At 29.9% G+C, this 16,189-nt stretch overlaps 1 protein-coding gene across 5 annotated transcripts; it reads left to right on the top strand.

Moving 5' to 3' along the window:
- The first annotated feature begins 405 nt into the window (after positions 1–405).
- LOC112591185 (glucose dehydrogenase [FAD, quinone]-like) lies at positions 406–9,919 on the top strand. 5 transcript variants are annotated; one of them, XM_025334941.1, is made up of 5 exons: positions 406–460; positions 912–950; positions 5,416–5,507; positions 5,561–5,665; positions 7,847–9,919. In XM_025334941.1, exons 4-5 carry the CDS (start codon positions 5,627–5,629, stop codon positions 9,662–9,664), a joined length of 1,857 nt encoding a protein of 618 aa, XP_025190726.1. In that variant the 5' UTR covers positions 406–460; positions 912–950; positions 5,416–5,507; positions 5,561–5,626; the 3' UTR covers positions 9,665–9,919. The 5 variants fall into 5 exon arrangements, with proteins under 5 accessions (XP_025190726.1, XP_025190707.1, XP_025190734.1 ...); XM_025334922.1 differs by lacking the exons at positions 406–460; positions 912–950 and adding an exon at positions 1,308–1,378; XM_025334949.1 differs by lacking the exons at positions 406–460; positions 912–950 and adding an exon at positions 3,934–3,958.
- Positions 9,920–16,189: the final 6,270 nt, after the last annotated feature.

Raw genomic sequence — 16,189 nt, 5'->3', positions numbered from 1 at the left:
TGAAAGCATTAAACTAGGGTGATCAATTTAAGAAAATGAATAAAACAGAACAGTTGTTACTCCCACTCCTCAAAAAACTTCTCCATATACATTCACACAAATGTTGAGTGTAAAAATCCAAATCTGTGTCATATCATAAACAATTATTTTCTTATTACTTCACCCTTTTTAAGTTAACTAACCTAACCTAAGTGATAAAAATGTTAAAATGTTAAGGAATATATCTTTTTTATTATCATTAAACAACACAATGTTGCATTGTTCTAACAAGTATACTAAAAAAATTATTCTACTCTTCGCATTAATTATTTATTTAATCACCGCCATTCAAAGTAACATTAAATATATTCCATAAAATTGAAGAAAACATGGAGTACTAGTAGTACCATTAATATAAGTGTCATCGAAAATGTTGCAACTAACAATAAATAATCCATTCAACTGGATACTTTGTTGGGAGGTAAAAATGTTAAAACATTGATTATACTTTAATTTATTCTGATATTTTTATTATTTTTATAAATAGAATTTAAACTTGTTTGTAGAATTTTTCAACGCAAAGACTGACAAAAGTTAAAAAAACATCCTTTAATGAGTTTCTTGTGTGTCTAATGATTTTTTTTTATATTATGTTAAATGACAGTTATTTTATCAATTTTATTATTTTATGAGTAACTTGTGGCGATATATTTAGGTAGTTTATATACTGTAATAAAATTTATGATTTCACCTCATATAATACAATGATATAAATTATTATTAATTTAAAACTTACAAGTTTAATTAAATTTATTTTTCCTGGACATTTTAATGTTGTATTTTTTTAACATTTCACCTAATAGTACTATTATTTTTTCTTAGAACTATAAACAAATATTCATTATACATTATTAATTAATTTCTGTTTTCAGTTTTAAAATTCAACACTATGAAAAAGTTGTGAATACGGGGTAATAAATTGAATATTGCAGTTGTACTAGGTCGTATACTCATATATAATCTGTTCTTTATTTTTCCACGCACCACTTTCAGTTTTTCACATACTTCAATCGCTGAAATATTATTGCTTTTAACACTCGTTATTATGTCGCTAACTACTATTGATTGGCTTCGAATAAATTATAACCATGCAATAAAATAATAAAAATAAGGTTATCAAAAAACTGTTTCAGAATTGTAGGACATTTATCTTGAGTTAAAAATACGTTTTCAATGCTAGTAGGAAATAATTTTATAACTCGAGTGTAGTAATTACACACAAAAAAAAAAAAAATTAAACATCATTAAATGGTATTCAATTCATTAGACGCTGAAACAAAGTGTGTTGTTCATTAAGTCTGTTGAAACTTGAAAAATCTCTAATAATCAAGAATAACAGGTAAAATATTATACTCATTTAGCTAACTACCTACGTCAATTATTTAATTTTAAATTGACTTTTATACTTATAGTCAATAATTACGTAACTGAATTTTATATTATTTATTATTTGTTAGATATGTATATTGCGTATACCATTTTTTACGCTTTCATTTGAAAATAGGTAGAACAGTAACAATTTACCATATAAAAATATATAATTTATAAAATAATATCACTATAACAATTTATGTATATTATAATAATAAAGTCAATTTCAATGAGTTCTGACATGATAATTTGTACACATAATAAAAATAATGATGATGATCCATATAACACACATTTATGAATATTCGTACTGCATAACACATTTGACAAACCTAATTTTTTACTTCAGATTATCGAACTACGATTTCATGTCTGTTTCGCATGATTAAGTTAATCGTAGTAGTAATTTTAAGTACATAAATCCTAAAAAAATGTTTAAAAAAGTTTATCGTAATTTTATATTACCTAAATTAACAACAGTTAGTAATTTAATATACCAATTTATTTAATAAAAGAAAGTAATAGTTATATATTGTGTGTTATTCAAATGTACTTCAAAAAGCATTGTCCGTAAATAATTAGTAACTTATAGACTTAAAAACTAAGATATGAAAAAGTACCAGTTTTCCCTGAAACGTTCACACAAATAAAACATAAAAAAGCACAAACGCCATTAACAAACTGTGCGTATGATAAGAAATGTAATATTTTAATGCGTGTTGAACTTATGATTAAAACGGTTTTTTTTTTTTATCAAATTTCGATCAATGGACTATACTAAATTTAATAATATTATTTTAAAATTAAGTAAGTACTTGGAAATTAACTTATATTTAACTAGATACAATTTACTACCAAAAACCTTCTCTGGAGTGAATGATTAGAATATTTTTTTTTTTACAAGAAAAAATGAAAAAATTTTCATAAACAAAAAATAAGATGTATAATATAACAAATATGTAATACAATAATGTAATTTGTTAAATTGTGATTTAATTTTTAATCATTAATACATTGTAAAAAATATTTTATTAAAATTAAATAGTAGTTACATCGGTAATATACTGATATAAATAGAAAATTAGTATGAAAAATTTAATGTAGTATGTTAATTGGAAAAACAATAACTAAACCTATTTTTAGCGTCCGAATATTTTTTAAGATATAAAATATTCGATATTAATATAATAATATAATAAACGTAAATATAATCTGTTTTTTTGCTCAACACCTTATTGAATCTTTAAGTGTATATTTATTTTGTACGGTTTTTTGTTATAATATGTAAAAATATGCAGAACATGTACTAACGTCGAAATATGCAAAAATATGTGCTATAAAATTTTGATATTTAATCAATCAAGTAATGATTAGTGGACACTCATTAATTGCATGTATATGATGTTAAAAGTAGCAATATGCATTTTATGCTAAATCCGGTCTTTAATTATAATAATAAATTACTTTTTATGGACCTAATGGTATTATATTATCTTTTTTAAAACAAGAAAAAAAATTTTTAAGTTATTCATTCATTTCTGTACTGTTTATAAGTTTAAAATATTAGGTATACAAATTAATAATAATAAAACAAGGAACTAAAAATCATATATAAGAGAAACATGTATATATTTCCGTGTTAAGATTTGTTTTCGTACCCCAAAGCATACGTTGCAAAATATTATCAAAAAAATTAAACTAATAAAAAAAAAACAGTAATTTGTTAAAATAAAGTAAGTGTAGAAGGCCCCTGATAATTATTGCTCCCACTAAGTTTCACAAAACTTAGTTGCGGCACTGGATAGATTACAATATTAATTACTACCTATATAGTATTAGATACCTACCGTAACTAGACTCTTCTATACTTAATTATATATTTATATAAACAAATGTGTTGTGGAGTAGATTAGGAATAATATGCCATTTAAATAATTAAGTTGTAATTACCTACTTTTTAGTTTTAAAAATTAGAATAAGTGCTGACGCCGAGCAACAGCAGGAGCTAACTTAATTTCCGTAGTTTGCCCTTATACAATAATAGGTATACACTATTATCGATTTCGCAGCACGGATAGAATAATTTAAGTATATCTCTAACGTAATAATAAATCGTTCTTATATAGCTATGCACGTAATAAGGCTATAACTACGAGTAGTTTATGCACATTTTAAAATTTCTCAGCTAAAACCTGGAACACGTTTGCACATGACATTGTAAATGGAACCAATCGATTGCGCACAAAATATTAGAAAATTATTTTTACTTGCTAGTAGTATTTTATTTTTTAAAAGATAAACATACTTCGATATACACAAGTGTGTGGGAAACACTTCAAAATCTTTGTACTCATATTCTTTGCCGGCAACTTGTTATTAAAAAATTTACATTGATTTCGAAAGATTAGCTCATACTCGTAACTCAATTTTAAAAATTTTTCTATGGTGTAAAATTATATGTTATACATTGCATTTGACTCAATCTTGGTTCTTTTGAATTCATAGTATTAATAAATTGTCACGAGAGTATACACATAATAATTCGGAGGTAGGTAAATGGCTTAAATTATTTTTTTAATTTAATGTATTTGCCACATGAAGAAATAGAAATGGCATTTTAAAACACAATAGCTATTGTTCCACCTATCGATTATACTTCTTTGATTATGCTTTTTTATCATATATATTACCAATAAGAACTTCAACTCATCTTTGTGGGTAGGAAAAGCATATGATCAACCAAGAACAAAGAACGGTGCTGAAGCTTTTCATAGGCATTTATTAATAATCAATTCTACAATCCTTATATACATGTGTACCAATTTATTGATGTTATTTTAAACATTCCATCAGAAACTGAACCTAAATTAAATAAAATAATTAATGGTTTTAACCAGGGTAAGTGCATGTTTAAAGCATACACTTGTATGCTTTAAACATGCACTTATGCACTAATAACTGGCAAAAATCCAAAATTGTGCATTTAAAGCATGCAGATTAAAAAATATAAGACTAAAACAGTTGAAAATAAACCATTGTAAACGTATCAAGAAGATAAAACTATGTATAACATGTTTTTCACTAATTGCTTAAAGCAGACATGATACGCTAATTAACCAAATGAAATAGTGACTATTGTGTTTTATTTTTAATAAACTTACGGTTGCGATATATGCTAGGTATTTTATACAATACAATAATGTAAATTATAAATTATTGCAATTTTCATCAAATTTTTCCCAAAAAATACCCTAAATACGCTCAATAAAATAGAAAAACGCATAAATATGACAAATAGGCAAAAAACCTTTAAATATGCAATTAAAACTTGACGTAATTAACTATGGTACCTACCTTGAAGGCTTGAAATGGATTTCTATGTCATCTAGTATTAAATATGACTTAGCAAGATTTATATGCAAATACGTAAATCCTGTTAATAATTATCGTCGAAAATAAATTACACAAACAATTGAGTACATAAGAAAATTATGGACTAAGTATTCAAATAACGAAATTGACCAATAATTTAATTACTTGGTGATTGCTTCCAAGGTAAACCATTTAAATTAATTAGATAATTAAAGTTTAAAATAAATATAAACAAAGAACAAAATCAAATGACCCCTACCCGTAAAAATTAATTACACATATTTTTCAACACACCACACACCAAAAACACATTTTTAACCACACCAGTGAAGTTAAAATATTCACAGATAGCCCTATGTCTGTCTAAATGGGAACAACAATGTGTGAGGAAACGAGTAATTGCACTAGAAATGATTTTTGAGGAAGCGAGTTGTAATTTTAGTAAATGTGCGTCAATGTAATAACCTGTAATACATCTATAGTTGGATCTTTCCCAATTTGCAACAATAAATTGAAAAAATAATACTTCCGCGGTATACTGTTCATATATATTGTAAACATCTAGTATAATATAGATAAATATAAGTATACTTTTATACCTACTGCACGTTTTAATGTTATTTATTATTTCAGTTTACCGAACGATTGTTACCTGTGTTTAACTCGGATATATACTTACACTGAGTTACACCGTCCTATGGCATGCCAATAACATAATATATAAAGTAAGCAGTGACGCGTTCTCGATTCAATCGTACTCAGTCGACTTCATTTGCAGGTATACACTTAATGCACGAATATACTTAACATAAGTAATTTGATCAACTGACAACTTCGCAAAACAATGTTTATTTATTTAACAGTTATCACTATACTGTATTTGGTGAGTGCAAATATTAAATATTGTTAACCTTATATTATTAAATATTTACTAACCTTTCCTTTATTATGACTATTGTTACTATTATAAAATTTTAGCTTTTTTGCGATTACATATTTTTAAGTTAAATGTTTTCCGTTTCAATCAAACTAAACATACCAAGATTATCAAACAACTATTATTTTAATAATAAATAATAATATTACAAATTTAAAAAATATAATAATTTCAGCAATTTCTGGATTTTTAGAAAAGTATTGAGCATTTTTTTACTTTTAATCCCAATAAGTGCAAATTAGAACCAATTTGCTACTAGAAACCACCCTCAAAGTTATAAATTAAAGCATTTTTCTAATATTAAAAATATGCACATCATTTTAAAATTAATAAATTCATTGTTCCGTTTAAAATTACAGATTGTTAACTCAAGTATTCAATTTTAATATTTGTATTATGAATTACATATTTTGCTCTATAATATTACCTTACATGCCTATATGAGCGTTAAAAATGTTATTTAATAATTAATAACAATCAAAGAAAACAAGTTTTTACCGTGACAATTTTCCTGTATTGTATTGCTTAATATGTTACTGTAGTATTTTATATACTATTTATTAATTATTAACTGATTTTGGTATGTTTATTATTATTATTAAATTATTATTATAATAATAGTATATTATTATTATTATTTATTATTATTTTTTTTTTATCTTTCATTACATTTGTAATTTTTTATAAATACTAATTTTACTAACATTCAATATAGTGCATATTATTGTTGGTAAATTTATTTTATTTTTAACACCTATTTCGTGACCAATAGTACAATCATTATTATTATTTATTATTACTACAAATCTAATATCTATAATATACTTTAAGTTTTCTAGGAAATACATTTTTCATGTTTGTATAAAATCCATAAGTTATGTTCAGGACTGTACAATATTTAAAAATTTTACGCCCCAGGCACCACCACATTAATAGCACCCTTTTTAAACACAATTTTTTTTATATATAATAGATATAGTGACCACATTTTTTTCATGAGGGTCACAAAAAAAATTTATTTTTTATGGTTCCCATTTTCATTGATAATTCGCAGTTAATTTTTAGTAATTCTACTAGGTATGTATTCTCTAAATATTTTTAATAGTAGATATATCTACTTTCTTTATGCAAAAAACACAAGTAACTAACTTATATTTTAGGTACTATATACCTAGTATCTACTATAATACACATAATAATGAATGATATGTATAATTAATAATAATATTTTATTTATTTTATTTTATATGGAAATTTTAAAGAAACAGCAAATTCTTACTTAATTATTAGTCCACTTATAAATTTAAATTATGTAGATACTGAGTACGCAGTAGACACTGACTTATTACGTTTAGCAAGTTGTATATTATATGATGATATGAAATGGCATAAATGTTTTTTAATAAGTAAGTATAATACTACAATATACAATTAAAACAACTTCTAAACCTTATATATATATTATAATTTATAATAAACTAATTAAACTTACTTTATAATAAGTTACAATCAAAATTCAAAGTATCAAACACAATAATAACAGAACGACATACTTTATACAACTATAACAAAATAGATTAGTTATTTAACAATTATTGATATATTATTGATAGTTAACTGTTTAGTAAAAATATCACAGTAGTTACAGTGATATGGAACATACTAAGATCACGTATTTACGTTATGAATAACATTACAATTTTAAACTAAAAGCACATAATTATTATTCTCTAAATTTTACATATATAGAAACCCAAACAATCCATATCGTCCAATTTTATTTTTATGATTTATACAATCGACAAACCCAACAAACGATTTTATTTTCCTATGTGATTAGTGATTACGCTACATCTATAGGTGGAATAAAAAATGTATAAACACGTGAATTAAAATATATATATATATACATAATCATTTTTTAAATTAATCTTTCTTTTTACAAAAAAAAAATTAATTTTTTGTTTATTTTATCTGAGATAATTTTGCCATCCCCGAACAATTGCCCTTCAGCGCCCAACTTAAAACCAATCCTGGCATCAAAATTCAGATTTCCCGTTCTCGTTTTTTCTGCTATATTTCGCTGAGCCGTATGGATAATATGAAAAACGCTGTCGTTGTTTTCAGGGCCGGTTGAACGGGGTTTCGTCGCTGATGTATCCGCACGACTACGGTCCGACGCTGTTCGCGGGCGCCGGCAACGTTACGTTCGACTTCATAGTGGTGGGCGCCGGCAGCGCGGGCGCCACTGTCGCAGCCCGCCTCAGCGAGGTACCCGAATGGAACGTGCTGCTGTTGGAGGCAGGTGGTGACCCACCGGATTACACGGAGATGCCGCTCAGGTTCAACGAGGCGTTAACAAGTGACATCGACTGGACGTTCATTACCGAACCCGAACCTAACCTGTTCGGCGGCCTGGAACGCGGTCGGTGCCAGGTGTCCAGGGGCCTGACGTTGGGCGGGTCGTCGTCCATAAACGCCATGATGTACTTGCGGGGTACCAAGCGCGACTTCGACGAGTGGGAGCGGCTGGGCAACGCGGGCTGGGGGTTCGGCGACGTGCTACCGTACTTCGTCAAGTCCGAGAACTTCACGGGCGACCGCAATCGCCGGGACAAGACGCCGCACGGTCGCGGCGGCCCGTTGACCGTCAGCCCGCTGGTTTCCATCGACCCGGCGTACGTGACTATCACGGACGGCAACCGGCTGCTCCGGTTGGCCGAGCTGGACGACATGAATCGGTTCGCACCTCCGGCAATCGGCTACGGGCCGATGGACTTCACGGTGCGCGACGGCCTCCGATGCAGCACGCTCAAGGCGTTCCTGTTGCCGGCCAGCGGACGGCCGAACCTGTTCGTGGCGAAACACGTCAGGGTGACACGGGTAATGATACGACGGACCGAGTCGCTGGGCGGCGGAAACTGCACCAGGGCGGTGGGCGTCGAATACGTCTCGCCATCCGGGCAAGCCGGGCGCGTGCACGCGACCCGCGAAGTGATACTATCCGCGGGCGTAATCATGAGCCCTCAGATACTAATGGTGTCGGGCGTGGGTCCGGCGATACACTTGCGCCAACACGGAATCCACGTGGTCAGAGACTTACCGGTCGGCTACAACTACCAGGACCACGTTTCGTTCGCCGGACTAGTGTTCAGCGACCGGAAAAACCGATCCCAAGCCGACATAGCCCGCGAGAGCGCCGACCTGACCCGGGCCACGTTCGGCTTGACGTCCCGGGGCGTGGGCACGCTGGGGCTGACAAACCTCGTAAACTTCGTGGACACCGCGGGCAAGGGTCACGCCGACGTGCAGGTCGTGTACCTCAGGTTCCCGTACAAGAGCATGAGGAACACGCCGAACAAGCGGAGCAGGCTGTCGAACTTCTTCGGGTTCTCGGACCGGGTGGCAACGCTGTTCGACGATCTGAACACGGTCAGCGACTCTGTGTTCGCCATACCGATCAACGTCGACGGCCGGAGCACGGGGCGCGTGGCTCTGCGGTCGGCCGACCCGATGGCGCGTCCGAAGATCTTCACCAAATATTTGTCGCACAACGACGAGATCGAGACGCTTTTGCGCGGGATCGATTTCGTCGTGCAACTGTCAAAAACGGAACCGATGGTGAACGCGGGATTGAAACTGGAACCGATCGCATATCCGGACTGCGTGGCTCACGTCTGGGGCACCAGGGACTATTGGGTGTGCGCTATCCGGAACATTGCCACGTCGTTCTACCATCCGGTGGGCACGTGCCGGATGGGACCGACCTGGGATCATCGGTCCGTCGTTGACACCGCGCTAAACGTGAAAGGCGTGCGCGGTCTGCGGGTGATCGACAGTTCGATAATGCCCAAAGTCGTATCGGTGAACACAAACGCCGCGACCATAATGATCGGCGAAAAGGGATCTGACATCATAAAAAAATTTTACGGTAAGATCGCATGATGGATACAAACAATTCGTTTTAATTTTGTATTCACGATTCTGCAATAGACGTTAATGTTTCTATAAACAAATATTATGATCTCCGTCCAAATATCTCTTGTTGATTTTTTAACAACACACTATTACTCTTTAATTGCACACAGATAATAAATTATAACTCTAACACTAATAGCAACTATACGAATACAGTAACAATTATTTACAATAGAATTAATTTATAATAAGTTGAATGATTTTTTTTTAAACATAAAAAATGAGCAGACATTATAACTGATAGTAATAATTCAAATTTTAATAAATATATATTCACAATTTCATTACAAAATGTGTTTAAAAAGTAAGTCTATTATTACAAAACTACATGTCTACATATTAAATAAAAAAAAAAAAAATTCATCCATGAATACAACCAGGTACAGTAAAAACTATTAAAAATAGAGATAAGTTACATAAATTATTCAAACAGAAACCATTTAATATTGTACTAAAAAATAAATGTAAAAATAAAAAAAATAAATTGGAAACTATTTTTTTCAAATTATTCACTCTTAAAGTATATTTAAAAAAAATTAGTTTTACAATAGCCTTTAAGTATACAGTAATAATTATTTCTAAATGTATATTATAACACTCATTAATTTCTTATTATGTACAATTATATTTAATCAAATAAGTTTTGTTTTTTCATGTTATTTTTATTATTATTATAATTATTTTTATTTTTCTCTCTTCTTTATTATTACTTAAGTAAATATTTTTTTTATTTTACATTTATTAGATTTTATAATAGATGTATAATACGTAGATTTATACAATCTGCAGTCATTAAAAGTTACAATAAACGTTTGAGTGCAAACAAAAAGAAATAATAAGCATGCTCTGAAATCTTAAAAAGAGTTGCTACCCATCGGTACGCGAAAATTTGTTAGACTATTTTATGTACGAATATTATAATTTCATTTTTATTAAGGCAATTAATTTAAACATATGAATTAGACGCGATAACATGAACTTGGTCATCTGCATGAGGCTTAAATTACCAAGTTTAATATAAAATGAAATTAGTACTCTTACTCTACTACACGAAGTTCCAGTGATTCCACCTCGGTTAGAGTAACTTTTAGAAATAATCTATTTGTTAAACATGTATATTGTATATTTCTTAAACAAGAACTTAAAATTAAAAAAATTAAAATACGTTATATAATTTAGAATTACACATACAGACACGTCTGTCCATAGAAGTCTTAAACCAAATCATATAAAGATAAAATAGCATCTTTCTATTGTATTCTATTTTGCTTTAATTTAAATATATAATGTAAACACAATTATAACGGTTAATTTCATAATTTTTTTTTATTTTCAAAACTGGAAATAGATTAAATTAATACTTAAAAGCTGACGTATATTCAATAGTGTTAAGACTTAATGCATTAATATAAAAAATATGTCTAAAATTAAGTAAACAAATCATGTTTACAAACCATAATCATTGAAGTTGTGTTCATAAAATCTAATTTTAATTTGTATTTTTTTTTTTTTAATATTTGTGAAAAAATGTAAATTCTACATTTTTACTAATTGTGATAAGTTTTTACTAATTATAATCTATAACCAATTGCAACTATTTATATAAACAAAATAGTACTGGGATCAGATTCGTAGTGGCCGGCAGTCATTTATTTGACAAAAGTGGTTATTGATCGAATGCTGATCAGGCAAAAATTAACGGTGAGCATTCTCCTGGAAACCCAGCCACCTTGCCGGTGAAGGTTAATCACCTGGCGATTGCTCAAACCATATTAAGCAGCGGGTTGGATAGTGCCGCGACCTTACCAGTGGTCAGTGGAGAGAAACGATACACCTCAAAGCAAAACTGGTAGCTAGGTGAAAACCCGTCTACGTTTGAGGGCCGTAAAAACTCTTCGACCTTAGATAATGTTCGGCCTTATAACCGAACTCACCTAGCGATGCCTTCGGACTTTACGGATATGAAGGTGCCTCTGGCTGAGAGAAGACGAGCTTAAACTCATATACCTTTCCTGCGGAGTGTAGGACTACTAGGACTCTGTCCAAATCTGGAACAATATGCACACTTTCCTTCCTTTTTTATCCCCGACAACGTCGTATCAATATACATAATGTAACTAAACTCCAAGATTGATCTTATACCGTAAAGAAATAAAACTCAAACATTTTCAGAGAATGAATAAGTTTAAACTCGGTAGACACGTATTTTACGGACTGTGTAAGTGCTTTAAGAGCTTTGTAAGTAGAAGTTGTAATATGCTTATGAAAAATAAAGTTTTTCAAGTATATGATATAGCATTATTGCCAATAGAGGTATTTTTTTCCACAGGACATTACATTATTATATTGTGACTGTCTATAAAGTGTTTTATTTTAACAGAAATTTAACACTACATTTAATTTGTTATTAATTTATTTGAAAATAGAATATTATATTATTATGTTATTAACATATTTTATGGATTTAACGAATAATATTTTGTACTAACATAAATTCTATTCAAAGTATAAATCATTACTTACAATATTTAGATAGTCATCCATCTGCCAACAGACGTGTAACTACCAAGAACTTATGGTTAATAAAATATGCATCAAGTTTATAATTTATAGTGAATTATCATTTAATATACTATTTTGACACCACCAAATTGAATGCCTTGTGTTTAATGTAGGGGTCGTGAGTTTTTTTTTAGTACTCACTGTTACTACTACAATTTCTGGCGTCAGTCATATAGACTACAGAGCAAAGTATTAAGTTGCTATTCATCGGCAATGTAGAAAGAAAGACTTAATTATTATGTATAATAATATATCGCAGATGATTTACCCGTAAAACTCAGACGCGTTCTATAATATATGTACATAAGTATATAAACATAAATTAATACACGTTTGCGCGTGTGCCGACTTACCGATCCATATAGGAATGCGTCTAGACCTTGACTGTAATTTGTGTGTGTCTGAATGTGTAGCATGTCTGTTTTAAGTATATAAATATATACTTATATAAAAAATACTCTGTCTACGACATATAAATATAGAAACTACGCGCATTATTAAGCATAATATCGTCTAGGCCTATTGCGTCTCCTGCGGAAAGACTTTGTTATCATTATTTTTTATGCTATTACAGGGAGTATCTTAACTCTATAGGTATAATAAATTGATAAGTAAAGTATACGCCTGATATCATGCGGCCATCGCTTACCTGTAAATTTATAGTTTAATACGTTTATGTTTTATATTTATACAATAGCTATAGGTACCTACTAAACAACTAAGCTGTGTAACTTTTTAAATTTCATACACTTCATATATATATATGTTTCAACTAAACCGTGTATCAATATTATCTGCAACAGATTACCTATATGTATAGAGATATCGACTGCACCATTAATAAGTCTGTAAATGAAAAAAATATTGTTATTTTTACAAATCGTTTAGTAATAAGCCAATTACAATTTATCAAATGTTTATTGTAATTTGAACTAGCCGTAACGAATGCAATCAAAAATGTTAGTAGAGCCTATGGATTAAATTCTGATAATTTGAATAACTATAAAAATATCTATAAAAATGTACATAATTTAATTCAATACTGTCATATTTAAGCATAAAATAATGTTATTAAAAAAAATAAGTGCATACTATCGTGTATAAAATATTGCAGTTATAGGTACTGCATACAACCATATTTTAAAATAAGATCACTTGAAAAAATTAAATAATACTATACATTTTATAAGATATACTTATGTAAGATAATAGCAATACAAACATTTCGTAACCAGCTTTAAACTAAACCTAACTTAATATTCAAGAAATGTGTTGGGATTTAAACATACACTTATTCACATAAAAATGAGATGTATGTTATTACTACAGTAACGTAGGTTAAATTAGTTCTACGAAACTTATTGCAAATATCGCCAACATTTAAAAAAATTGAATTAAGTTCTACATGAGTGTAAACACATTTTTAAACGATTCCATTAAAATATATAGATTTTATAAGTATTATAAGAATGGATAAAAGGGATTAAGCCTCTAATTGATTATAACTTTTCTCTTCTATTTATTGATTAATTTATAAATAAGGTGTAATACTTAAGTCTTTATAACTGTGTACGTTGGTACACTTATTATTTTATAATCAATTGGTATGTCATGAACCTATAATGATTATGTTGTTGTAATTTTTACAACTAAATGTAAAAGTATTTTTAATTTAATTTAAATATGTATGATAATTTATATGTATATGTCTATTAGGTAGATACTTTTTTCTATCCTTTTTTTTTTCATTCCTTTATATACTCCTTGTAAATTATAATTATCTTATTTATCAACTGTGGATAAACTTCATTAATTAATATTATAAGTATTAATTACAATCTATATGAGTTAAAATATTTATGATGAATATCACATAATTAAGAATAAACAATATTCGTAATAATAATACTACATACTACATAAATTATAAACTATAATGGTAAAATGTGTATGGGCATATTATAATATGTATTTAGATCTATCGATTTTTTACAGAAAACGTGTACATGTAGATATTTTGATCGCTTGATTAGTAATGAACTTCTAAAGTAAAGGGTTGGAGTTAATTTAATAAATGTGTCATAACTTATTTGAAAATATTAGGAAGACAATAATCTTGTAATCATAATTCTTAAAATAATATTATTCGCCTATTTCTGCTAGCCAGATAATGCGATAACATTGAAAGTACATCAATATATACAACAGAATAAACGTGAAATAAATGTACTTCATAAAATAATTTAAGAAAACCTAACCTAACCTATCTTATAAATATTTCTTAAGCACATGTTTTTACTAAATAAGATTTTTACAAATTTCTACTGTTAAAATATCTGAGGAGATGGTTGAAAAATGATACCCTCTTGCAAAATTGTTTAGAAGCAATAAATTCCCCACTTGCTCACCACAATTATGCAACTGTAAATAAAACTTTTCTAATTAAGGTATACTTACGTAGTCACATGTTTGATATTATAAAAATATATTAACAATATATTTATATAATATTATCGTATAATACATAATAATATACTTAAAATGTTCTTGATCGAAGCCCTCCCTTTCTTCCCGAGAACGCGACGAAGATATATCGAAAAGGGTTAGACGGTCATCGATTCAATCGGATTTGACATTTGGCATTGTCGTCGTCGTAGTCGTATACCTCGTATTATAGTTGCAGCAGTTGCCGCTTCTGGTTGTGATGATTTAAATTTAGAACGTGTGTAGGCCTTGGTCACGGCGGCGGCAGCGTCGTCGCCGTCGTAGCAAACGAACGTACCTACACTCGAAAACTGGGGACGAATGCTCTTAATGGGCCCAATATATCGAACGACTTTACGAATTTCAGATGCGCCACGTGTGTGACTATTATTCCTTCCGCTGGAATGCGAATATAAATTTATTATTAAAATCTTATTCGTTTCCTATTAATGAGTGTATATTTGTATAAATACATTTTTATTTTTTTATTTTTTAGAAGAGGGCTGCAAAATGTTGACGTACAACAATAGACTTAAAATAAATAAAAACAATTGCCAAAAATTAAAATACTATAAAAAATCAATACATTTAATAATAAATTAATAAGCATAGTCGTACGAATAATGTTTCTGCGACTGTAATGAACGAGATACATTTTGTTTACATTTTTTACAACAAACGATTAAATTTATGTTCTATATAGCTATCATAATCTTTATTACTTAAACTATAAATTTTATTAGTCTTACTCCATATAATACTATACGTTGATATTATAACATTATATTATAGTAATTTATCATTATTATCTATGGAATATTTAGAATCAAAGAGAATATGCACCTGTAAATCCTTAAATAGGCATCTCATTTATAGTAATTTGTGGTGTATAAAATATAACAGTAGAATGGCATTTAGTCTATTTGTGAGAGATAGCGAAATGTGATCGATCGTAGGCACTTATGTGTACAAACTCATAGTTTTTTAAGCCCTAATGAATTCACATCAAACATAGAAAATTTATCAAAGCTGCACGAATCAGTGTAAACAAATCTATACTGGAAAAGTATGCGGCGTATACTCTCTATCGATGTCAGCAAATTTAATCTGTTACAACGCAGAAACGCAGAAATCCGACTAAAATCCGTGTCAATAATTTTTGAACCGCATGCTTATACGCATAACATAATATTACAACGACGTGGAAAACTGCAGTAGTGGGACGAACCGAAAAAATGTCAATCGGTTGTTTTAATAAAAAACTATTGTCACGCCGTTCGCGATAATACAGTAAAGCGTATTTAGGTACCTACATTTTCCGACCTGTCGTCTGCAATGCAATAATATTATATTGTCGCGGACGGTAGTCGCGCGAGACGCAAAATTGGAGGAAACCGATCGCGGGCCTATGACTTTGCGATAATATCATATCGACGCGACGTCGGA

The sequence above is a fragment of the Melanaphis sacchari genome, unplaced genomic scaffold (assembly GCF_002803265.2).
Source record: "Melanaphis sacchari strain LSU unplaced genomic scaffold, SCAv2.0 Contig0_pilon_pilon, whole genome shotgun sequence".
Taxonomy (NCBI): Eukaryota; Metazoa; Arthropoda; class Insecta; order Hemiptera; family Aphididae; genus Melanaphis; species Melanaphis sacchari.
This window is presented reverse-complemented; position numbering and strand designations above follow the sequence as displayed.